This window comes from Grampus griseus, assembly GCF_964374135.1.
Source record: "Grampus griseus genome assembly, chromosome: 3".
NCBI lineage: Eukaryota > Metazoa > Chordata > Mammalia > Artiodactyla > Delphinidae > Grampus > Grampus griseus.
In genome coordinates, this window is record NC_139019.1 from 157,036,603 (window position 1) to 157,063,285 (window position 26,683).

General features: G+C 42.6%; 1 protein-coding gene across 1 annotated transcript in view; it reads right to left on the minus strand.

Annotated features, from left to right (window-relative positions):
• Nucleotides 1-11,079, minus strand: part of PGBD2 (piggyBac transposable element derived 2) — a gene marked incomplete at both ends in the record, with an annotated part of 29,246 nt that extends 18,167 nt beyond the window's left edge. The window contains one exon of the mRNA XM_082650367.1: nt 10,751-11,079. Coding sequence (XP_082506493.1) covers nt 10,751-11,079 — 329 coding nt within the window. The remainder of the gene's footprint in view (nt 1-10,750) is intronic.
• Between the last annotated feature and the right edge of the window lie 15,604 nt (nt 11,080-26,683).

The following is a 26,683-nucleotide window of genomic DNA, read 5'->3' on the forward strand; positions in this document are numbered from 1 at the left end:
TATTGGCCAGCATCCATGAATCAATAAAAACCAAACATAGGTGCTTATACCATCGTTCAATTCTTTCATCACTGTTAGGATAACAGCATGCAAGTCAGCCCACCAATCTGATTTGAAGAATTCAGAGTGGTGGCCTTCCAAATAGGATGCTGTCCATTCACCTTCTAAATGTCATCCACAAATGCAGCAACTCTTTGTTGGTCAGTTGAGAGTTCTTTATAGGGCAGTGTCCAAGTGACAAAGGAATCCAGCAACTCCTCACACAGTTACAGAGACAGTCCTAGAGAAAAAGAAGCCCCCTACTCGTGAGTATCTCCTTGCACTCCCCAGGCAGCATCATCCTGTATAAACCATTTCTATTTTATTATGAAATTCTTCCAGGCACTGACATCCCCATTAGAGTGATTCTCTGACATCACCCTACACATTGAGCATTTCAGGTTTTAAGATAATTTTATGTCCTTCAGTCATAGGGGTAGCTTCAATTAATAATGTCAAATGGCAAGATAGTAAATGCCCTTCAAATGGAAACTGTCTAGTATAAATTCCCAGTAGTGATCGCTGGGAGGCATTCACAGGCTGTTGTCATAAACCACAGTCTAGGCTCCACGGGCTATCACACAGAGAATTTGTCCCTACCAGCAATCCAACTTCTATTCCACACTCCTTACTGGTTCCTATTTATCATGTCTGATTAATATTGCTCAAAGGGTAGAGTTACATGCCTTCTGTTTACAATATTAGGTAGGGGAAACATCCCCCAGATACAACGTCCATCCCCATAATACAATCAGAAAAAAGAGACACAACCACTTCACATAGAGCCTGTTCAAACAACAATTCTACAAACTTCAATCTTAATTCTATCAACCCTCACTGTGGCCTCCATTAGGATCACATCAACAGGTTTTGTGTTACAATATTAGGTAGGGGAAGTGTTCCCCAGCCAAACACAGTATCGATTCCCATAAAACATTCAGGTAAAGAAGACACAATTTCTTTACATAAAGCTTGTTTAAACATTTCAACTTTCACAATCTTATTAACTCTTACACTTTTTTTTTTGGCTGTGCCACGCGGCTTGTGGGGATCGTAGTTCCCTGACCAGGGACTGAACCCAGGCCCTTGGCAGGGAAAGCACAAAGTCCTAACCACTGGACCGCCAGGGAATTCCCAACCCACACTTTTATACTCTCTAAATCTAACTGTAGCCTGTGTCACGGCTTCACCAATAGGTCTTGGTACCACAGTTCGTAGGACTCCTGTATCAATCCCCTGACCATTTTACCCACTCATGTGCAAAAGGCTTTGGGTCCTTAGTAAGGGTTGAGCCAAGGTACCCTGGCCCTTTTGTCAACTGTCAACTTGATTAATCTGCCTAACCACTGCCCCAAGTGACTGCTGGCGAGGTTCCTCAATGTAGTCTCTGCCTTCTGGCTTTTTACTTCTCCAAACTGGGATAAATAGAGCAGACTTGTTTGGGACCCCTACATGCTGGGGGACCAGCAGGAGATCCCTTTGGCTAACACCCAGTCTTTGGTATGGCTGTATTAAAACCTTTGTTTTAACCCCATCAATGTCCATTTTATTCATCCCACTTCTTTTCATTTTTTTAAATTAACATCTTTATTGGAGTATAAGTGCTTTACAATGGTGTGTTAGTTTCTGCTTTATAACAAAGTGAATCAGCTTCACTTCCCCATATTTCCCCATATCTCTTCCCTCTTGGGTCTCCCCATATCTCTTCCCTCTTGGGTCTCCCCCCCTCCCACCCTCCCTATCCCACTCCTCTAGGTGGTCTTCATCCCACTTCCTAACAACCATCTAAATAAAGATTTCCACCCTGCTGAGACAAGTCCTGTGACTCTCCCTTTTCTGTTTCACCTTTCTTTCACCCCTATCAATATTTGCTTAATTCACCTTATTCCTTAATAACCATATAAAAACTTCCACCCTGCTAAGACCAATCTCTTGATGCTTTCCCCTGCTTTTTCTTGCTCTCTTGTCCCAGGAACGGGGGTCAGAGACCAATGGAAAACCAAGCCAATAGAAAACCAAGAAGGGATTCCATTGAAAAGGGTAGGAAAAGTTCATGGCATTTTGCACACACATGCTTCTCCCCCATCTCAGTATAGTTAGGTGCAACTAAGAGAAAACCTAGTTCTGGTTTGCCTGGGGCCTGCCTGAGGGACAGATTTCTGTCTCACCAGACTTGGAGCACTGACAGGCATGTTGGCGTAGTTTGGAAGACACTGAAAATGTAGGCAGGTGCCACAGCACAGTAGCTGCAGAGATTCTGCAGTTCAGCAGGCAGATGTCTGGGAGAGCAAGAAATCACAAGCTCCTGAGAAGAAATAAGGACAAGCAGTGTAGAGAAATTAAGACAGTTAAAAAGTACACACACAAGTCCAGAGAACATACATCACTAGAAAAGGATGGGGAGGTCCCAAACTTCCAGGTGGGCTGATTGGTGAAAGTATTCTGCTAAATGAAGCCAGTCCATTACGACCCGGACAGGAAGTTGCTTTGTCAAATGGCCAAATCTCAGCAACAGATCACAAAGTATACAAAGAAACAAGGAAACATGGCCCAATCAAAGGAACAAAATAAAACTCCAGACTGGACCCAAAAGAAAAACAGGTTGCTGAATTTCTTAATGAAAAATTCAAAACTACTTCTTAAAGATATTCAATTAGCTAAAAGAAAACACAGATATACAACTAAACAAAATCAGGAAATGCATGAACAAAATAAGAATATCAACAAAGATAGAAACTATAAAAAAGAACCAAACAGAAATTCTAGAGCTGAAAAATATAATAGCTGAGCCAACCTTACCCTGATACTAGAGCCGGACAAAAACACTAGAAGAAAATTAAAGACCAATAGCCTTGATAAATATGAACAAAAATCCTCAATAAAATACTAGCAAACTGAATTCAAAAGCACATTGAAAGGATTATACACAACAAAGTAGGATTTCTGGAATGCAAGAATAGTTCAACATGTAAAAATCATGTAAAATAAAACATGTTCATGTTAATTGATGCAGAAAATGCATTTAACAAGATTTAACACTGTTTCACGATAAAAACACTTAATAAACTAGGAATAGAAGGAAACCATCTCAACATAACAAAGGCCATATATGAAAAAATATCACAACTAACATCGTATGAAATAGTGAAATACTGAAAACTTTTCCTCTACCAACAGGATCGAGATAAGGATGCCCACTCTGGCCATTCTACTCAACGTAATACCAGAAGTCCTAGCCAGAACCTTTCGGCAAGAAAAATAAATAAATAAAAGGCATCCAAATTGGAAATGAAGAAATAGCATTACCTGTTTGTGGATGACATGATCTTATATGTAGAAATCCCTAAAGATTTTTTAAGAACCTGTCAGAAATAATAAAAAATTCAGCAAAGTTGTAGGAATCAAAAGTAACACACTAAAATCTATTCATTTTAGTTGCATTTCTATACACTAACAATGAACAATATGAAGTGGAAATTAAGTAAACAATTCCATTTACCACAACATTGAAAAGAATAAAATATTTAGGAACAATCCTAACCAAGAAGGTGAAAGAGTTGTAAACTGACAAAAAAACATTAATGAAAACACTTTAAAAAAAACACCAAAAAATGTAAAGACATCTCAGGTTCATAGACTGGAAGACTTAATGTTGACAGTATGTCAATACTACCCAAAGTAATACACAGATTCAATGCAATCTCTATCAAAATTCCAATGGCATTTTTGGTACAAATAGAAAAAGCCACCTAAAAATTCACATGTTATATCAAGGAACTCCAATGGCCAAAACAATTTTGAAAAAGAACAAAGTTGGAAGACTTACACTTCCTCATTTCAATACATATTACAAAGCTACAGAAATCAAAACAGTATGGTACTGGCATTAAAGACAGACATATAGATCAATGAATCAGCAGAGTGCCAGAAATAAACCTTCATGTATACAGCCAGGTAAGGGTGCTAAGACCACTCAGTAGGGAAAGGACAGTCCCTAACAAATGGTGTTGGAAAAACTGGATATTGTGCACAAGGATAAAGTTGAACACTTATCTTGTATCATATACAAAAATGAACTCAAAACATACCAAAGACCTAAATGTAAGAGGTAAAATTATAAAACGCTTAGAAAAAAACATAGGGGAAAAGATTCATGACATTGGATTTGGCAATGATTTCTTGAATATGACACCAAAAGCAGAGACAACAAAAGCTAATACAGACAAATGGGACTACATCAAACTTAAAACTTCATCAAAGGATATAATCAACAAAGTAGAGAGGCAATGCATGGAATGGGAGAAAATATTTGCAAATTACATCTTACAAGGAGTTAATATCTAGAATATATAAAGAACTCCTATATCTTAGTAACAACAAAAAAAGTAACCCAACTAAAAAGTGGACAAAAAACATGAACAGTCATTTCTCTAAAGATATACAAATGGCCAATAAGCACACAAAAAGATGCTCAACATCACTAATCACTAGGGGAATGCAAACCAATAGCATAATGATTTATCACCTCATACCCATTAGGATGACCACTATCAAAAAAAAAAAAAAAACAGAAAATAACAAATGCTGTAAGGATGTGGAGAAATTGGAACCCTTGCGCACTGTTAATGTGAACATAAAATGGTGCAGCCGCTATGTAAAACAGTATGATGGTACCTCAAAAAATTAAAAACAGAACTACCATATGATCCAGCAATACCACTTCTGAGCATTTAACCAAAAGAATTGAAAGCAGGGTCTCAAAGAGACACCCAGGTTCATAGCAGCACTATTCACAATAGCCAAGAGGTGAGAGCAACTCCCATGTCCACCTACAGATGAATGGGTAAAGACGATGTGGTCTACACATAGAACCTACAATAGGTAGATCTACAATAGAACATTATTCAGCCTTAAAAGGAAATCTTACCACATGTTACAACATGGATGAAACGAGAACATTATGCTAAGTGAAATAAACCACTCACAAAAAGACAAATACTGTATGATTCCACTTACATGAGGTATCTAAAGTATTTAAATTCATAGAAACAGAAAGTAGGATGGTGGTTACCAGGAGTGGGTGGAGGGGAAAATGGGAAGTTGATGTTTAATGGGTATAGTCTCAGTTTTGTTAGATAAAAATGTCCTGGAGATTAGTTGCACAACAATGTGAATATACTTAACACTACTGAAATGTACACTTAAAAGTGGTTAAGATGGTAAATTTTATTTCATGTGTTTTTTACAATTAAAAATAACAAAATGTAAAGCAGGCATTATCAGAGAAAATGAGGGTAACTTCACAGGGAAAAAAGGTGGGACTCATCAGAAAGATATAGTAATTTTAAACTTTATGCATCTAACAATATAACTTCAAAATACAGTAAAAAGTAATAGAATTATAGAAATTGACAAATCTATTGTAACAGTAAGAGATTTCAGCACACCTCTTCCAGTAACTGATGGTCAAGCAGACAAAATTACTGAGACTTGAACAACAGAACTGACATGTTTGACCTATCCTACTTAAACGGAGACAGGGAATGACATTAGCAAGGTGGTGGAATAGGAATGCATCTCCCTAAACAAACAATGATTTGGAAGGCAACTACAGACAAAAGTGCCTTTGTGAAAGCCTTGGGATCCAGATAGGAGGTTGTAAAACCCCAGTGAACCCCAAGGCCAAGGATAGCTGCTCTAAAAAGGCAGGCCCACACCCTGGTGGCAAGCTCACATGGTTCTGCCAGCAAACTGAAAGCAGCCCCAACTCCCTACAGACTCAGCTCCAGACCTGCCTGGTCACGGTCCTGTAACCATCTGACAAGGGACCCAGGAGGAATCATGCATCCGTACCCCTAGTAACAGGCCTACCATCCTTGGACCAGACTACAGATCCTGAAGCAGCCCTGTGACCTGGCTCTAGCCCTGCTCCCAGTCCTGCTCACCCAGGGATCCAGCAACACCCATCTGTGCCCCTGGCAGCAGGCCTGCCAACCTTAGTGCCAGCTGTGGGTCCTGAAGTGGCACTGAGACTTGGTTTCAGCACTGCTCCAGTGTGGTCCTAGAACAAGTCCTGCCCACCTGGGGATCTGGCAGGAAACCAACCAACCAGCAAAAAGCATTTAACCATAAAGAAAATGATTGATAAATTCTACTACATTTAAATTAAGAACTTTTCAGCCCATCAGAATAAACTCAAAAATGGGAGAAGTTATCTGCAACAAATATAAGGGATTAGCATCTAGGAGGTAAGAATAATCTATGATATATAAAGAAATCCCAGACACAATTAAGAAAAACACAAGTAACACAACAGGAAAATGGGCAAAATGGTATCAGGAGGCACTTCTCAAAGGAAATACAAAAAGAAGACCGACATGAAAAGATGCTCAATCTCATTACTGTTCAGGAAATGAAATTAAAACCACAATCAGATACCATTTCACAGACAACAAGTTGGCAAAAATTTTAAAGGCAGAGATTATCAAGTGTTGAAAAGGACAATGAGTAATGCAAGAGGCCACATACTGCTGAAAGGAGTGTAAACAGTATGCTAGTATCTACTAAAGTTGAACATGCACAAACCCACGCACCCAGCAGTCCACCCCAGGTATTTACCCTAGAGCAGGGGTTCTCAGCCTCGACACGCGCATTAGGAGTCGGACAATTCTTTGGTGCGTGGGAGAGGAGGAGATGGGAAGGCTGTCCTGTGCATTGTAGTATGTTTAGCAGTGTGCCTGGCCTCTACCCACTAGAGACAAGGAGCACACCACCTCCCAGTTATAACAACCAAAAGTGTTTCCCTTTCTTCCCTTACCCCTATCTCACCTCACCTCCCTCACCCCTGTTTGAGAACTACTTCATCTGTGCACCAGGAGACCAGGACAAGAATGTCCACTGCAGCACTGTTTACTTAGAGTAACAAAAACTAGAGACAGCCCAAACGGCCATCAACAGAATGGATGCGGTGCAATACCACAGAAAAAGTGAGTGAAGAACTTCAGCCACACACACGACTGAATGGATCTCAAATAAAAGACAATAAGCAAAAAAAAAAAAAAAAAAAAAGAAAGAAAACTTGCTACATGGTTTCATTTTATAAGGATCAAAAAGTTAAACAAAACTAAAATATTATCTGGAGACACATACACATTGTGAAACTATAAAGAAAAGCAAGGAAATGATTAAGAGGAACTTCAGAATAGTAGTTACCTCTGAAGAGAAAAGATGCAATTGGGGCAGACATACAGGGAATTGCTAAGATTTTGACAAGGTTCTATTTCTTAAACTGAGTGGAGTGTTCAAAGTTCTTTCATGACTCTTTAAACTGTTCCTATGCATCTTATATGTTTTTGAATGCATATTTTGCACAGTTATACATGCACTCACAAAGGCACAGGGACATTCTCACACACCTGAGCAAATATGATCAAATTGACCCATTCAATGTCCTTTGAGAAGACCACTGTCTGCAGTGACATGGAAGTGGCAGGCAGAAGGCATTCATCTCTGGTGCTCCAGGGCACATATATCTTTTGCAGTTAGAGGAAGAAAATTAGAATACAGTCATCTCCGCACTCAACAGTCTGTGTCTCTCATGAAGAATCCCTTACAGAATCCTCATAAAATCATTTACCTAAATTTTCTCAAAGCCCAGCTAGTCTGCATCCCAGCTTGTCAACCCAGTGCCTCTGCTCACCCATGTCCTCCTCTGGTCCACTTGACAGTGCACTTAACTTCCTCTACAGCTTGTGAGAAGAGCTCACTGCCCAACCAGACCACAAGCTCCAGGCACCAAGGAAGTGAGTCCCCACAGGCATTCAATGAATCTGTGTATGTAACCACAACCTCTACAGGGCTCCTGCCTCCCTTCTCTTCTGACCCTCCTTGGCACTCACACAGGCTGGTTGCAGATGCCAGGTATCTGAGGTATGGGAGAAAGACTTTGGTCCTGCAACTCCCCAACCTCCCATTCACACGTATGCAGTCTGGTAAGAATGTGGACTATGGAGCCAACAGGGGTGAGTTGTGTGACTGTGGGCAAATCACTTACCTTCTCTATGCCCTCATCTCCTCACCCACAAAATGGCATCTGCATGGTATCAACCCTTGTAGGGTTGAGGATGAGAGTCAATGCCTGTGAAGCACACACAACAGGCCTGGCTCTACAAGTGGTAGCTATCTTTTCAGATCCACAACCCTTCACCTACAATTCTCAAATGTCAAAAATGTTGTGAAAACTGAACATTCTTTCAAAGTTTGGGCAACAAACTGCCTGGCAGCAAAACCTGAAAATATCTGAGGCTCTTTATAATTCCTATTTCTATTACTTACTATAGATATTGATAGATATTGCTACAGAAATCCTATGTTTGATTAAGGAGTGCTTCAGTGTGACTCTGATAAAATTCAAACATTCTGACTTTTCCCCATGTCTGGTTGGGTTTGGGTCAGAGAGTATGACCTGTGTTACCATTTCACAGTCACACCACTCTCAGCAGCTCATCTCATCACCTTTTCCTCTACTGTACCCTAGGCTGACCCTTATCCACTCACCAACATTCAGTGACAGCCCCCAACCAGTCATTCCCACGCCAGCCCATAATCATAGCCTAGGGAGAACTTCCCGAGGTCACAATCCCACGAGCCCTGGAAATAGGTCAAGGCCCCTAACAGCTGGGTCCCCAGCCTTCTCCCACCTAGGCTCAGGCCAACTCACGTCCTGCAACCTCCTTCTCCAAGTTGAGGCTTCCTCTATCACAGATTTCACCTCAATTACAACACATGACCCCACCACATGCCCTCTGATGGCAGGGTGGGTGCAGAATTTATTCATCTCTGTATCCCCAGAAGCCAACACAGCTCCTGGCATACAACAGGCACCCAATAAATACTTGCTGAACTGAACAACTTGTGCTGCTAAGAAAATGGCCATACTGCAGGGAATCCTCCTCATCCTGTAGCAGGCCTTCATCTTCATCTTCACTTTCTGGCTTTAAGACAGCTATTTAAAAAAGTACTAGGAACTCTTAATATTTGATTGCCCCTAACCAAAATGCATTCTCTAAGATTCTCTGAAACTCTGCATAGGAAATGTCTATCAGTGGAGACCCAATTGATACAGTGGACTAGAAGTGGGTGACTTGGAGCTGTGTTTTGCGCATATTGGAATGGAAATGCTTTTTACGCGGGCCTCTCACTGTTGTGGCCTCTCCTGTTGCGGAGCACAGGCTTCGGATGCGAAGGCTCAGCGGCCATGGCTCACGGGCCCAGCCGCTCGGCGGTATGTGGGATCTTCCCGGACCGGGGCACGAACCCATGTTCCCTGCATCGGCAGGCGGACTCTCAACCACTGCGCCACCAGGGAAGCCCCTGGAAATGCTTTTGAGATAACCCAGAAAGGTAGCGATAGGCCACAATCCCTGTGGGTCTGAGATCGAGAAATGGCCTGGGCTGAAGTGATAAACAAGTGAGTTTTCTGAAGATTTATGGAATGCTCAAAGCCACAAGAATCCTTGAAGCCACAAGAGATCATGCAAGGAAGCCCACACTGAAAGAGAAGCTGGCCAAGGAGGGCATCTGCGGAGATCTGAGGGAGGAGGTTGACTTGAGAAGTAGAAGGAGAAGTAGGAGAGGCTGAGCAGCCAAGGGCCAGATGGGTCAAGGGACAGAGGTGACCACCTATGCCAAAGCTGCCGGAAGGCTCAACTGGACGTTCTCAACTGGCCCTGGCATCCAAGAAGAAAAGCCTCTTTGATTTGAGATCTGGTGGTCCCAAGGGCCACTCTGAAGGATCTTGGAGGTAAGGGGGCTTCTACTGTTTAAAATATAAATTTTTCCAATGAGACACGACAACTAAATGCATCTAAATCCTGACTTGTATCCTATACCACAAAAAGGAAATGGACAAGAAGAGCAAAAAGAATCTGAATAAGGCCTGTAGATGTTAGGTGTCCTGGTTTTGCTAATTGTTCTGTTAAATAAGATGTTAACATTTGGGGAACCTAGGTGATTAGAATGTGGGAATTCTTTGTACTAGTTTTAAAACTTTTTTCAAATTCTTAAGTTACTTCAAAGAAAAATTTTTTTAATAAGACATTTTATAAACGTAAATGCCTCAAAGCTAAGCCAGGTGTACCACAGCTCAGGAATGGCCTTTGTGAAACGGAGTCCTCCTCCTTCTTCTCCTACCCATCTCAATACCAAACAAAAAGGGGGGAAAAGGGGAAAACAAAGACCCTATGCAACGTCGGCGATCCCAGAAGCAGGCAAAAACTATGAATGCCAGAAATGCCCTGCACCCAGCGCGCCCCGCGCGGAGTAGCCTCTCCCCCTAAGGGGCGTGGCGTGGGAGCCGCCCCCCCCCACCCCGCCCACAGATGTCCGCCCACGCCGCCCCCAATCTGCCCCGCGTCAGCCTGACCCAGCCCCAGCTCCGCCCACAGTCCGTCCGGCCTCCAGCCCGGGCCCGCCCCCGATTCCTACCAAGGGTCCCAGCCACTCCTCCCTTAGTACATCCTGCGTTTAGCAGGCCCCGGTCCCGCCCACAGCCCGGCCTCGCCCAAAGTCTCCCGCCCCCAAGCCCAATCCGCCCCAGCTGAGTCCTCCCCGGTCCCAGCCCAGCCTCCCCGTCCCGCGGCGAGAGCGCCCCCGTGCGGCCCTCTGAGTTCCGCGCCCGGAGGTCCATTGTCCCTGTCCTGGTCCCACCTACCCGTAGTCCGCCCGCGGCAGCGAAGGCCAACGCCTCGGGCACCGTTGAGAAAACGCAACGCCAGGGCGCGCCGCTCCCACAACCAAGAGGGGCCCAGTAGGCGGTGCAAGCGGGACGACGCCTACCTGCGCCGAACGGACCGGAACCTCGTGGGTTCGCGCCAGATACCACCGGCAGCGCAGAGCCCAGAGCGCCGCTGCCCCGCCGGCGTCGGGCGTCGCGGCCGCGCAACGTCCGGCACGAGAGCGCTCGGTTCCCCTCGGCCCGCCTTCTGCTCTCCGCCCAGGACACGCCCCTGCCCAGGACACGCCCCCGATTCGAGCGACCATCGAGACATTGGGGCCTCCCCGGCGCCTAGAGGGGACGCAGAAGTGCCTCTGAGGCAGGGCCCAAGACGGCAGAAATATTTTCTGCCGCTATTGCAGCCCCTTCTCGTCCTGTCTCCTTACATGCTAGCCTAGGCACTTTCCTCGCTATTACTCAGGAGGGCACGAAGTCTTTTTTTCTTTCTAGGTCGGTGGTTCTCCAGTGTAGTTCCAGACCAATGGCAGCTTCACTTGGGAACTTGATAGAAATGCAAATCCTGGGGCCCCACCCCAGACCTACCGAATCAGAAACTCCGAGGCCAGGCCCAACAATCTGCGTTACTGGACCAACCTCACACCCTGGACTTTTGGTCTGGATAATTCTTTGTTGTGGGGCCCTGTCCCATGTATTGCAGGTAGGATCACCTGATAAAATATAGGGCGCCAAGTTAAATTTGAATTTCAGATAAAAATATACTCTAAAATTAATCTTGGAGTTATGTATTCCATCTGGCGACCCTACCGACAGGTATTTTTATTTGCTAAATCTGGCAGCCGTGATTTTAGGATTTTGGGCATCCCTCGCCTCTACCCACCAGGTGCCAGTAGCACACCACACCCCTGCTCCACGAGTTACGACAACTAAAATTGTCTGCAGACAAGGTACCTTGCGCGCCGCGCGGTGGGGGGCGGGGGGGCGGAGAAATCGGGGCGGGGGAATCCCCCTTCCAGCCTGGCCCACTCCCGTCGCCTCTCCATACACACACTTTGAGGCTCTGCTCCATAAAGTATATAGGAAGTGACTTTACAGAAAAGGGTGCCTTGGCCTCCAAGGGTTTTTCTAAACACAAAAATCCTTGGGACCAAACTGTGCTAAACATTCAAGAAGAGGGGCGAGTAGTGAAGATTTTGTATTTTCTTCTCCACCCTGGCACTTCTCATAAGGGTTTTGGTCACTGTAAAGTGTAAACCACCTGGGTCAGAAAAATAAGTTACCATGCCCATTTGTGAGATTCTGGAACCGAGGGCACACTCAAGTTTGTCCTTGTTTTTTCCACAAATACGTATTGTTGCCAGGCAGACCAGATACAGCGGAGAACAAAAAGTTCTTGTTCTCATGGGACTCACTTTGTAATAGAGGAGGCACTCAAGAAACAAATAGTATCAAAAGTGATAGGTGCTGTGAAGAAAAATGAAGCAAGTTAACGGGGTAGAAGATGAGCTCTGGGAGGGTGGTGTGCTATTTTAGGTAACATAAATGCAGTGTTTCCTACCTTCCTTTGTTCCCCAGAACCTACATCCCATTCATTCATTCATTCAACAGCCATCTACTGAATGCCCACTCTGTGACAGTCACTGCTTACATTCCAGTGAGAGAAACAGACAATAAACAAACAAGTGAAATATATGGTATGCAAAGTGGAAAGTTCTATGGAGAAAAAAAAATCAGGGAAGGGGAATGTTTAAATAGTGTGGTCATGGAAGTTCTCCCTGAAAAAATTATATTTGAGGGAAAAGCCAAAAGATATGAAGAATAAGCCATGCAGAATTCAAGGAGGAAAATACTTGAAACAGGGAGAACGGCATGTTCAAAGGCCCTGAGGTGGGAGCAAGCCCAGCAGTTTGGAGGAACAGCATGGCTGGAGATGAGTGAACAAGGGGAGTCAAAACAATGAAGTTGGAGAAGTCATAAATCATGTGCCAGGTATGTGGCCAGCCTCTGTGTGTGCTTGGGGCTCTAGTAGAGGAGGAATGCAGTCTGATGAAGCCTTTATAAGTGCCCTCTGAGGTGAATCAAAGAGCCAGACAGGAGGCTATTATAGTGGTTCAGACCAGGTATGATGGTGACTTGGACCAAGGTGCAAATAATGGAGGCAGAGAGAAGTAGTAGGATCCTGGATATACTTTGAAGGTAGAGACACAATAGGGCTTGCTCATAGATTGGATGTAGAACATGAGAGAAAGGAGGCAGGGAAGACTCAAGGGTTTTGGCCTTCACAAGTAGAAGAATAGCGTTGCCGTTGACTGACAAGTGAGAGATGGAAGAAGGAGAAGGTTTGGTGGGAGGTAAGGGGTTTGGTGTTACATGCATACTGCAATCCTCATTCTTTTGGGACCTTGTTTAGCAAATTAGTGGAGGTTACTGACTGGCTTGTCTTTTCTAGATGAAGAAATACCTATCCAGCTCATACCCACTTTTGTCTTAATTAATGGTTAGGATCCTGACCTAAGCCATTTTCTCCTTGGTGACTTGGACCAAGGAGAAAATGCACAGTAAAAATCTGAGATTTTGCTTGGATGACTGGATTGTTCCACTCAGAATTTAGGTTCCTCACTCCCATATGAATAATGGAAATATTCACAACCCCTAGCTGATTCATAGAGTTTAACCTGGGGAGGGATTACACTGAGCCTTCCCCCTCCATTCTAGCTCCCCAATTCCTTCCTCCTCAGTTAATAGAAAGGGTGTATGAAAGGACTTCACTATTCATACAGCAATACGTGTGCTGAAGACTGTGGCTCTTCATTCATGAATGACCTCAAATAGAGGATGGAGGAATCTGAGAATAAGAAGCAAACACTCTTCCAGAATAAACAGCATACAAACCACCAGAAATATCAGGTCCCTACTTTGGGCTATTAGGATCATAGAGATTTGGGGAAGAGGGAATCTAAGATACGGGGAGAAGTAAGTATAGAACAAAAACGGTGAAAAAGATAGTCATGAAAAGATGGACTGAAGGTGGAGAAGAGAGGGAAGAGGAGAATGATGGAGTAGTGGGTGACAGTGTCCTCCAGGTGAGCCCATCTAGTGGCTCAGGTGCTCTCTCCTTGACTGGTGTTACCTTAAAACAATAAAACAGCCAAATATTTTACCTGCAAAATGGGTTATTTGGGAGCAGCAAAGAGCTGCAATTTGGGACATGCAATCATGGTGAACCACCTGCAAGTCCCATAAAGCAAAGGAGAAGAAACTGTTTTAGAGAGGAGAAGGGAAAGTTGGGAGGGGCTGTTACAAACTAAAAGTCCACTGAAGTATGGTGGCTTTTCATTGTCTGAGTTGTGACAACTTCACATTGGATGTGCTGTTGCCAAGCAAGGAGAAAAATCTTTCTTCCTCATGCGGCAGTGGTAAAGTAGGGTCATTTCCAGCCAGAGATGCAAAGTATGTGTCTCTTCCTACTAAGATTCATATTGACTCAGTGGTACATGTGTGGCGCTCCCCCTTGTGGCCTCTCAACTCTAATACAGTAAAGTTCCCTTTTATTAATTTTCACACTGGACTGTCTTCTTGGAGTATATTGAAGGAATTTTTTTTTTTTTAAATAAAGAAACCGTTTCTTTACTTGTGGTATTGGAGGTTTTAATCCACCCAGGGCTTCCCTGGTGGCTCAGTGGTTGAGAGTCTGCCTGCCGATGCAGGGGACATGGGTTCGTGCCCTGGTCCGGGAAGATCCCACATACCGCGGAGCGGCTGGGCCCGCACCCAGAACCTCAGAATATGACCTTATTTGGAATAAGAGTCTTTGTAGATGTAATAAAGGTAAAGTGAAATCATCATGAATTAAGGTGGACCTTAAATCCAATGATGAATGTCCTTGGTGTTTTTTGGCTTGTGGCTGCATCAGTCCAATCTCTGTCTCTTCTTCACATGTGTCTTTTGTTTTTCTTTTTATTTTTTGCCACACACACAGCATGCAAGATGTTAGTTCCCCAACCAGGGATTGAACCTGCATGCCCCCTGCAGTGCAAGCACGGAGTCTTAATCACTGGACCCCCCAGGGAAATCCCTTCCCATGTGTCTTTGTGTGTCTCCTGCTTTCCTGTCTCCTTTAAGGACATCCATCATCCCACCTCTGTGTTTTAAGCTGTTGCTCATAGTGTTATGGCAAAAAGAAAACAAAACATGTGTTCTATGAGTCGTTTAGGTTTAGGGCTCAGCATAATGGGGTCTTAGTTTTCATGTATTTAAAAATGTAAAAGTCACTTTTGTCGCTTATTTTTATTTCAGCTGGAGCTTTTTTATGGCTTTGGTTAAAATTTAACTTTATTTCTTTTTTCTCTTAAACACACTTTATGCCAAATTTTGTTGAGTTCATATGCCCACAGTGACTAGCATGAAATTTACCAACTCTTATATATGCTGCTGAGTATAACTCAAACTTTCATTTATTGCTTAATTCTTATTATGGTTGTGACCCATGAAGGTGAACTGAGCAAGGAGTAATGAGATACATAAACAGTGTGCCCCATGCCTGCTCCTTTCAGCTCTTTATAATCTAGAGAGCATTCTCCCTGCAATGTGGATGCTAGCACATGTAATTTTACCAAAAATTAATTTAAAAATCAAGACCAAGTCTACATGTTTACGGAGGTTTGAAGACCCCATGTAGACATTTTCAGTGCCTTGCTTGGAAATAAGCTACATTAATAATTGTTATAAGTTGGATTTTTTTTTTAAAAAATTCAAATTTGGAGTGAGAAGGAGGAAGAAAAACCTACATAATAGGAATTGGAAAATATCAGCCCATTAAAGTAGAATTCTTTCTAAAAATGCAAATTTTGAAATTGTCTTTAATTGAGAAATAGGCTAAGTTTTAAAGAAAAATTTTTGGAAAAAAAGTATTAAAGTTAACTTCAGATTTTTGGCTCTGAAGAAAGAACCAGATGCCAAGTATTGTGTCAAGCTACAATCTCCTGCTATTAACGGGCCCAGGGCAAAAAAAGTGGCATTAACCACGAGGTTGCTGGTTTCTCAGAACCTGCTTGTTAAGAGATGATACTGAACATGATATACATGCTGACGACAATTGAATTGATTGGATGTACTCTGTACGATTAAGGATTTAATGTCCTATGTAAAGTTAAGAATTACTTTTGGTAAAGAATATCCACAGGGATGATAAATATATGCACAATTAAACATAACATGTATTATACAATATCAGGAATGCAATGCACATGCTTATATTAATGCTACATTAATATTGTAGTGTGTTAATTCCATGATACTTATGTGTGACAATATATAGTATATACTATGCAAAATTAAACATATATAGTATTAATAGAAATATAAATGAGGAAAGACACTGAAACATGGCATACAGAGGAGTGTATTATTCTTTTTCATGTCTTCTATAAGCACATGAAAAGAGTTGCAATGAATATAAATAACTCATTTCTTGGATTTTTAAATATATATCTTTTTATTTTAAAAGTATTTTTTATCCAAAATTCTAATTTAATTGGATGTCCTACAACCCATAGTGTGTGATGCCCTTGTCTTCAGGTAAAGACTTGAGAGATGAGGTCTCTAGCTTCCGTGTTGACAATAGATAAAAAGGGGCCCAGCAAATGCAAGGAGAGAAGCTGGGAGGCTACAGAGATATCCAGACGGAAAATGGTGGCTGGAACCAGGATGAGTGGAGGTGCTGTGAAGTTGAAAGTAGAGCTGATGGAATTTACTGATGTGAGTGTGAGAGGAGTCCAGAATGACCCCCTGGAGAAGTGTGGGGTTACTGCTGGTTAAGACTGGGAAGGTAGGCAGGTCAGGGCCAAGATGGACAGAGATCAGGAGATCGGTTTGACCTATTCTGTGTGAGGTGCCTATTAGACACCCCAATAGACCCACGTGGAGTTCCCAGCTAGAGAGATACACTGGGGTAATCAATATAAATGGTATTGAAAGCTGCAAGCCTGAATGAGAGTACCAGCCACGAGGTAAGTGGATTGGATTGCAGGGTGGGAGTGGAGCCCCTTCCAGGCCACCTGTCCTCCCCACAAGGGAGGCTGAGCTGAGTAAACTTCAGTCCCTTAGTTGGCCACGATGCCTACCAGTGCATGCAGGCCAGATCTCAGCTGCCAAGCTAGAGAGGACAGGGCACTGGCCTCCCTGACGTGACCTGGGAGACCAGGCAATTCAGACAAATCTCAAGGAAGGCGCTTAGGGTCCTGTATTCTACTCAAGTTTCTGTTATGTGGAGATAAAACAGAAACTTCGGGTTGAATTCTTCCTGAAACACATTGATCTCCTCACAGTATGACAACCATCACTGAGTCACTCTCCAATCATTCATTTTTAATAGAACAGGGCCCCTGAACTTGGACCTCCCCATTAGCAGCCAGGCGCCCCAGGCTGCAGTTCCCTCATCTCGGAGTTTGCTTGTTTCCCTATAATTTAACTCCTTCTCCCCCAGAGGGGTATCAGAAAAATACTTTTCCAATTAAATTAGGGAACTGATTAACAGGGTTCTGAAAAAAGCAAGTCTTGCCTTTGTTTTTCCTGGTCCGCCAAAGACAGACAGGAGCCTTTCCCCATCCTCAGCCCTATGCTCCTGCCTCGCCCTCAGCTGCTTTCTCGGGGCCAGAGTCCTTCAGTCACAACATGCTCAAAGGCAGTCTTGCCACAGCTTTGCTCCCTTGAGCAGCAGACCCCTCGCTGCTCACACTCACCCCCTTGTCACCCCAGTGTGTGTTCAGCTGGGCTGGCAGTATGGCCTCCACATGTATGGGGGCCACTCACCACCAAAAAGAACTAACACTGCAGGAGAGGCACTGGTCTCCTTGAAGTCAGAGCAAAACTAGATAGCAGCCACAGCCACGCCCCTCTGGCTTCTTTCTGTTTAAGTTCCCAAACAATAGCCTGTTGCTGGGGGTCCCCAAGACCACTCTCAGCTTCGATAGAACGACTCACAGAACTGAGAAAAGCTGTTACATTCATGGTTATGGTTTATTCAGTGAAAGCATACAGATTAAAATCAGCAAGGGTAAAGCATACAGGGTCCAGAAAAGACCAGGAGCAGGCTTCCAGTTGTTTTCTCCTGGTGGAGTCATGTAGACGGTGCTTAGTTCTCCAGTGAGGACAACACAGAGTATTATCAACCAGGGAAGCTCACCCGAGCCTTGGTGTTCAGGGTTGTTACTGGGAGTCAGTTTTGCTGGCTGACCTTAGTCTCCAGACCTTTCAGAGATCAAGGTGATACTGCATGGCCCAAGGCCCCCAACATAAGTCAGGTTGTTGGTATAGACTATCTGAGGTGGCCCAAGCTCCAGGTAAACAAAGACAATCTTATCAGACAAGTTATTCCAAGGCCTTATAAGTTACCTCCCATGAGCCAGGCAAAGCCTTCTTTGGAATGTGCAGGGTTTGGCCGCTCCAGACCTGCTGAGTCAACTCTTTACTTCATAGACCTCACAAAGGGCTTAGAAGTTTTCATTTTGTTGGTCATTGCCTAGAAAAGTAGAAATTGGCTATAAAGACTTTGGCTACAAGGGGTTGGACTTTTCTTCAAAACGTTTTTTAAAAGTATCTTTGACGGTCCTCTGTACTTTCCATCAAAGCACATAATTCTTATTAAGCAGAAGGGATGATAGGGTACTGAATCAAACATCTTTGAAATTTACATGAGGAAACTCAAAAAGTTTAACCCATATTCCACACTCATAATTACAGATTTTCCCAGAAATATCTGTGTCACAGCCAGTCCACACTCTCCTCACCCTCTGGGTCCCTCTGCTATCTGGCCCCAGGCTTGACAGATAGAGGAAAGGATAGTGTGAGCATCTCTCAGGCTAGTGGGATGTAGGCAGGGTTTCCCCATCCTTCAGAGAACCATTAATGTCAACAGCAAAGTCCAGCATTTTTAAAAATAAAATGGAAGACAAGACAAAAATTCAAGCATCAAGCCTGGTAGAGGTAGATTCGGCACAACCTCTATTTTGGTTATGTAACTGTGTGAGTATGAGTAACTGTGTGTGTAACTGCGTGTGTGTGAGAATGTGTGTGTGGTGTGGGGAGTGGGTGTGTACATGAGTGGGCTGTGTCCTTTCACGACATGTGTTACTCCTACCACCCTTTCGCTGGTTGAAGGCAGCATGGTATGTGGTGAAGGGTCAGACTCGAGGGCCTGGAGGCCTGGACTTGAGTCCTGGCCCCTGCATCTTAGGAGCTCTGTGACCTTGGGCAAATTTCTTGATCTCATTGGGTCTCAATTTCTTAAAGAATAAATAATAGTAACTACCTCAAGGTTATCGTAAGAAATGAATTAAAACAATTAAATGTAAAGCATTTAGTACCATGTCTGACTCAGTAAGTATCCTTTATTTTGTTATTTTCATCATTCTTATTACTACTGCTATTATTGTAGATCATGGTCAAACGTGTTTGAGAAACACTAACTTAGAGGATAGGATTGACAAAGCCAAAGCCAGTGCCTTCCATCAAGCCAGCCACATTTTTTAAACCCCTGAAGAATGGATAGTGGTTTTGCACAGCCCAGACCTGAGAGATAGAAGTCCTTTTCAGATTTAAGTTCCCCTGAGGGCAGTGAGTGGACATACTTACTTCCCAAAGCAATGGCTGGCCACTTTCCCAGGCTGGAACGTTCTGCTTGTTGTGGTGTGTGTTCCCGCACCATCTCTTAACTCAAAACCTGTCTTTGCTAATCAAGGTTAACATCATCACTAACAAGACAGACTGACATCAGGTATCCCCTGATACAATGCTCTGAGAAGGACACAACATCCCTTCTGTGGCATTCTTGACCAAAATGCATGACCCAAACTGAGAGCCATTCAACATAAACTAGTGGTACTCTTAACATGTGTCAAAGTTAGAGAAGACTGAGGAGCCACCAGAGATGGAAAGAGACTAAGAGGACAAAGGCAATCAAATGCAATACGAGGTGCTGCTTGGACATTAGTGAAGAAGCTCGTGAAATGTGAGTAGAGCCTATAGTTTAGTTAACTTCTTGGTTTTGATAACTGTACTACGGTTAGCATTGGAGAGTCTGGGTGAAAGGGATACTCTTTTTACTATTTTTGTAACTTTTCTGTAAGTCTCAAAAATTTTCTAAATAAATAGTAAACATGTGTCTATGTGTGGATACACACATACACATATATGTATGTATGCATATAAACATATAAGTATGACCATGTTGAGTGAACTGGCTGCCAGCAAGCCACAGGGTTTTGTCCTCTTGAGATTTTCTGGTTAGCCTGCTCTTTGAGAAAGTATGATTCTTCCACTGTAAGTTCCCTGTTGACTGCTTTCATTATCACAGAAAAGTAAGCATCCATTTTTTTTAAAGTTTCCTATTAAACACTCCAGGGAGGACCCACGTGGCACTGGTTAAGGAGGACTTATTATGGTAATCCCTAGACACCCGCCAGCATTCCCTGTCCCCAGAAGGCCAGGCTCAGGCCACATGTGCTGTGCGACCCAAGCCACACATGGAAACCAGATCCCCCAACCCCCATTTCCCATCCCAACACCTGGGAAGACATTTTTCAGTTGTACTGTTTGTTCAAAACCTGAGTCTGTGTAATTTTAATTCAAAGAGATCAAACTTTCCGATGGAGCAGAAACAATCCCTGGAGGAGCCCTGAAAATAATGAATCCCTTGGTACCAAATCAACAATCACCCTCATTTCTCAGCACAAGAGAGTAATTAGTCCCAGAGGTTAGAGCTCATTTAGGTGATCACATTAGGATTGATATAGACAACACTATTTATATTAATGGAAGTACACTCAAGTATCAGGCTACTGATATTGATAATAATAATATCATTGATAATAAGAATTCATACATGCATGTTATTGACAACTCTAATTTCTATCTTTATGCCAATAAACTATAAGCATTCCTGTAGAAACCTGGCATATGACAGGAGCTGAGAGCTCTGTCTTCATCACTTTGCCAGTTTGGACGTGGGGCAAGTTGATGCAAACCAGAGATAATCTCAGCAAAGCCTTTGACAACCACTGTTTGCACAAAATACCTTAAAACAGATTATTAAAGGGGACACATTGTACTTTGATGTACCCATGCAGGTTAGGAAAGCTTGCTGGGAAGAGATCTATTTCCAAGGTAGCTAAGAACAGAAGCTTGATGGGGACTTGACAAGATGAACTTATGAAAAACGCTCACCCATCAAGGACTTTGTATAAGAAATTTTGTTGTAACATCAGATTTAATATATAGGGCAGTCTCAAGGGCTGCATGTGTTTATTTAGCAACTGCTACATATTTGATTGTGTAGCAGGATATTAAAATGGGACTCTTGGGCTTCCCTTGTGACATAGTGGTTAAGAATCCACCTGCCAATGGAGGGGACACGGGTTTGAGCCCTGCTCCGGGAAGATCCCACTGCTGCAGAGCAATTAAGCCCGTGCACCACAACTACTGAGCCTGCGCTCTAGAGCCCGCAAGCCACAACTACTGAAGCCCACGCACCTAGAGCCCGTGCTCCACAACAAGAGAAGCCGCCGCAATGAGAAGCCTGCACACCACAGTGAAGAGTAGCCCCTGCTCTCCACAACTAGAGAAAAGCCCAGGCACAGCAATGAAGATCCAACACAGCCAAAAGTAAAATAAATAATAAAATAAATTTTCAAAAAATGGGACTCTTTCTGCTTCACTTTAAACTGAGTCACCAGGAGTTCCCTGGTGGTCCAATGGTTAGGACTCAGTGATTTCACTGTCATGGGCCCAGTTCCAGGTTCAATCCCTGGTAGGGGAACTAAGATCCCACAAGCCACGCCACGTGGCCAAAATAAATAAATACATAAACTGAGTCACCAACCTGAGAGATATCAGTTACCACACTGAGTGTAAGAGAGATCTCTGGATGCAGAATTTAGGAAAGGAGCAGTTGGGGAACCAGTCCCTGACTCTTCTCTCTTTTTATCAGCTTCCAGTGTAGAAAGATGGGGGTGAGGTAGGGATCAGCAGGACTCGTGAGATTATCTTTGTCAAGCACTGTCGTTCTCTGGGAGTCCCACACACATACCCCCAAATGGAGGAATGGGGTGGAATCCCTTTATTAGTCTTGAGTCTAATAATGTGAAGGGGGTTTGTTTCTGAACTGAGACTAGGTTTGAGAATTCAAATGATGGTAAATCTATTGGGTGCTGTATTCATTTTCTATTGCTGCTGTAGCAAATTAACACAAATCTAATGGCTTAGAACAATAAAATTTTTTGGTCTTACTGTTCTGAAAATCAGAAGTCTGACACAGGTCTTGCTAGGCTAAAGTCAAGGTGTTGGCAGGACTGTGTTCCTTTGGAGACTCTGGGGGCAACATGTTTCCCTGCTTTTCCAGCTTCTAGAAGCTGTCTGCATTCCTTGGCTCACGGCCCCTTCCTCTGTCTTCAAAGGATCAATGTTGAGCTGAGTCCTTTTCATGTCACTTCACTCTGAGCTGCTCTTCTGCTTCTGTCTTCACATTTAAGGACCCCTGTGATTACATTGGGCCCACCCAGATAATCTAGGATGATCTCTCTATTGTAAAGTCCATTGATTAGCAACCCTGTTCAATGTACTCCATGTGCAACCTTAATTCTCCTTTACTATGTTATATAACATTCACAGGTTCTGGGAATTAGAATATGGACTTTTCGGGGGACCATTGTTATGCCCATCACAGGTACCTAAGAGTGAGCATAAGTGGCCTGGACCTCTCCAAATTTTCACCTGTAAATAGGAGCTGACTATCCCTCGGACCATATTTTTAAGGGACTGTAGTAGACATGTAAGGTTGTTTTTAACCTTTCCACAAATGGTGTTCGATTATGATGGAAGAAATTTTCACATATTGAGGCTTGAGGAAGTCATTCTGGCTTATACATGATTTAACTTTAACTTTATGCTAATTAAAACAGCCTGTATTATGGCCCGTCAAACATGCATTAAACCGTTAAAGAAAATAATGTATTTAAAAATCAAAATGGAGTAACTGTGGTTCAGGCATCCAAAATGGAACAGGGCAGCCATTGTGGATATGGTTTCAGATATGTTCCTGCATCACTGAGAACTTGAATTTTCTGAATTGTATCAGACTCAAAGGTACAATCAGCCATTCTCAAAATAATATCTTCTAGCCACTGCCAGCTGCAAGCTCTTGGTATCAAGTTCTCCCCTTGCAACACTTTTGGACCCCAACCAATCCTTGCTTAACAAGTACCCTTACTTCTTGCCAGCTCCAATCCTAGCTCTTGACGAACAACTTATGAAATTTTGTGGATTTTACCTTCATAAGCCTCCCCTATTTTGTAGTCAGGTAGCACACAATTCAAATGCTTCTTTTTTTTTTTTTTTTTTTTTTTTTTTGCTGTATGTAGGCCTCTCACTGTTGTGGCCCTCTCCCGTTGCGGAGCACAGGCTCCGGACGTGCAGGCTCAGTGGCCATGGCTCACGGGCCCAGCCGCTCCGCGGCATGTGGGATCTTCCCAGACCGGGGCACGAACCCGTGTCCCCTGTGTCAGCAGGCAGACTCTCAACCACTGTGCCACCAGGGAAGCTCCAACTGTTTCTTGAATGTGTGTCTCCCAGGCTATTGTCCTCAGCTTGGCTCAAATAAAACTCTTTTCTAGTCCTTTTATGGACTATTTATTTCCATCAACAGTTATTATACTGTCTCCAAAGCAAAAAAAGCAGAAAAACAACCTTCAGTCTTGAGGAGCTTGCACTGAAGGTAGGCAAGGCTTGAGAGACATTCATGAAGTCATTATTGAATAACACATGACTAAGGCATATAATTAAGTCTTAAATTGTGTGGTAGAGACTGTAGGCTACAAATATGAGTTTGGGAAGGGGGTGGATAAATCGGGCCCCATAATCAGAGAAGGTGGCCTTGTAAATTTTCAGCGGAATATTTTTTCAGATAGTAAGTACAATACACATTCATTCAGGCAAGGCACCCCTCCAGTAGGCAGCCCACCTTGCCCCAGGAAACCAGGAGACATTTCTGATAGTAACCGACCCGAATTTTCCTACACATTAACACATGCTTATATTTTAAACAAATAATGTCTTTGTATTACCACATTATGATGACTGTTTTAAAGTTTTTTGGCTTTTCACTCAATGTATCATTGATTCCTCTCAAGGTCAATAAATCTACCCCTACATCATCTTTGGAATGACTGAGAAGTATCCCATTATTTCAATTAACAGTGATTTGTTTAACAAATCCCTCAATGAATGAACCACATTTAGATTTTTCAACATTTCTTATATAAATACAATGCTTCCATTAACCTCCTTTACACATCTTTGCAACACTTGAGTGATTATTTCCCCAGGATAAATTCTTAAAAGTATTATTGCTGAGTAGGAGGGAATGCGTGTGTGCGTTTTTAAGGGTTTTACATATACATTACCAAATTGCCCTCCAGGAAAGTTATGCCAATTCTTTTTTAAAAAACTTTGCAAATCCCATACTCTTAAAATGATTGTCATCTTAATTTATGCTTTTTGTAATTTCTTGTTCATCTTCTTTCTTATGAATTGGGAGTTAATTTTTAAAATTAGTTTGTAAGTGCACACATGTTAAGAATAGTATTTGTTTCTCATGAACTGCACATTTGCTCCTGTTTTTGCCCCCAAAAGTTTGTCTTTTGTTTATGCTGGATTCTGTACACAGATACCTAATTTCTATGTAGTCAAATACATATGTTTTCTTTTGGGTTTCTTTAATGTTTGGTTAATACTATGCTTAGAAAGACCTTCTGCACCTCAAGATTATGAAATAATTTCACCTGTATTTTTAACTAATACTTTTACAACTGCCTCCCCCCATTTTTGCATTTAAAAGTTTAGTCAAGGATTATGGGAAGTTGGTATTGATGGTAGACTTTTTACTCTACTCAAGTCTCCTCATAGAAACAACCAGAGCAACTAGATAGCAAGATCTCATTAACAGTATTTATAACAAAATTAAGTGACAAGGTATCCCTATGAACCCAAAGTACCAGTGGGGTGAGGACAAAATCCTGGGTCACAACAATGGCATGCTATTGGGGTCTGTGTGGGGGAAGCAAAGGAAAACAAGAGGATATCTGGCAACCTGAAAACAGGAAAACAACAAAATTGCCAATAGGTATTACTGGAAAGTTCAGCAGGCCAATCTGAGAACAGCAGATGCAACTGGAAGGGGTTTTGCCCAATCCAATAGTGACTGTGCTCTGAAAGAGCAGGAGTAGAGCAGGAAATGTGAGAGAGCAAGCCACCACTTTTTAGAACGCTTCAAAGAAGCAATAGAAGAGGGAGCTCCATGAAATTTGAAAACTATACTGAACCATGTCTCCTAATTTCACAGGGAAATGAACAAAAGAAAAAAATCAACGTCAAATTGTTACCAAACCAAATCTGGGTCCACTCACCCATTCACAGTAAGGCCAATCTACTGACACTGGTTTGTGGTGATGGGAAGTGCAGCATTTATTGCAAGGCCATGCAAGGAGTATGGACAGCTAATGCTCAAAAGACCTGAACTCCTGATGGTTTTCAGGGAAAGGTTTTTAAAGACAGGGTGAGGAAGAGGGTTGAGGGGTGTGTTTTTAAAGACAGGGTGAGGGAGAGGGTTGTGGGGGGTGTGTTGGACTTGAGAGAAAAAGAAAATAAATCAGTTGGGTGTGTAGATAAAAAAAGCAAGTGACTTGAAAGGGAAACAAATTAGACTATCATCAAACTTTTGGACAGCAATACTCATGCCAAAAAGTTCACATTAAGATACTCTAGGAAAGAAAATGTGGGTCAATGATTTTCTGACCAGCAAAACTGATATACATTGTGACAAAAGGGAATAAACAAACTGTTATTATCATGCAAGAGCTCAAAGAAGATTGTTCCTATGAGTCCTTTTGTATGTATGTGCTAGAGCAGGGTCAGGCAAAGAAAATGACAAGAGAAATTGACATAAAGAATAGAGGTGAGGGCTTCCCTGGTGGTGCAGTGGTTGAGAGTCCGCCTGCTGATGCAGGGGACACGGGTTCATGCCCCAGTCCGGAAAGATCCCACATGCTGCGGAGTGGCTAGGCCCGTGAGCCATGGCCGCTGAGCCTGTGGGTCCTGAGCCTGTGCTCCACAACGGGAGAGGCCACAACAGTGAGAGGCCCACGTACCGCAAAAAAAAAAAAAAAAAAAAAAAGGAAGAAGAATAGAGGTGAGCATTAAATGCAGAGTTGCTTGTACAACTAATACTAAGTGAAGTTTGAAAGACAGAGAATATAGTTTGCAGTTGTCTGTATGGTCTAATCATGCAAATATAGTACAAACATATTTTGAATGGAGAGAGAATGGACAGAACAAATGCAACAAAAACTGTTAATCTATTTTCAGTAATTATAAAGTTGGTGGTATTATTAGCGTTACTTTTGCTGAAACTGCTGTGTATGGGGAAAAGCAAACAAATAATAATAAAATATGATAATTCTATTATTCCCTATTTCCTTGAGAGCCAGGATTCTCAGTGTTTAAGAAATGAGATTAAAATGTAATATAGAAGAGATTTAGTTTTAAAAATCTGTGGACCTGAATTTAATTTGTAAGTATGAATTTGTGAAGTGTCTAATGTTTCAGTTCTGTCCACTGAAAAGGCTTAGAAATATTGGGATGGCCAAAAGGTTCCTTTGGTTTTTAAGTAAAAATAAAAGACACATTTTTCATTTTCACCAAGAACTTTACTGAACAATGTATTCACATGTTTTGTTCCACTACCTTCTGCCATTTTTCAGGCAACTTCATAATTCCATCTTCCCAAAACTGTTTATCTTTTTGGGTAAAGAACTGTTCCAGGTGCCTTTTACAGTCTTCCAGGGAATTGAATTTTTTTCCATT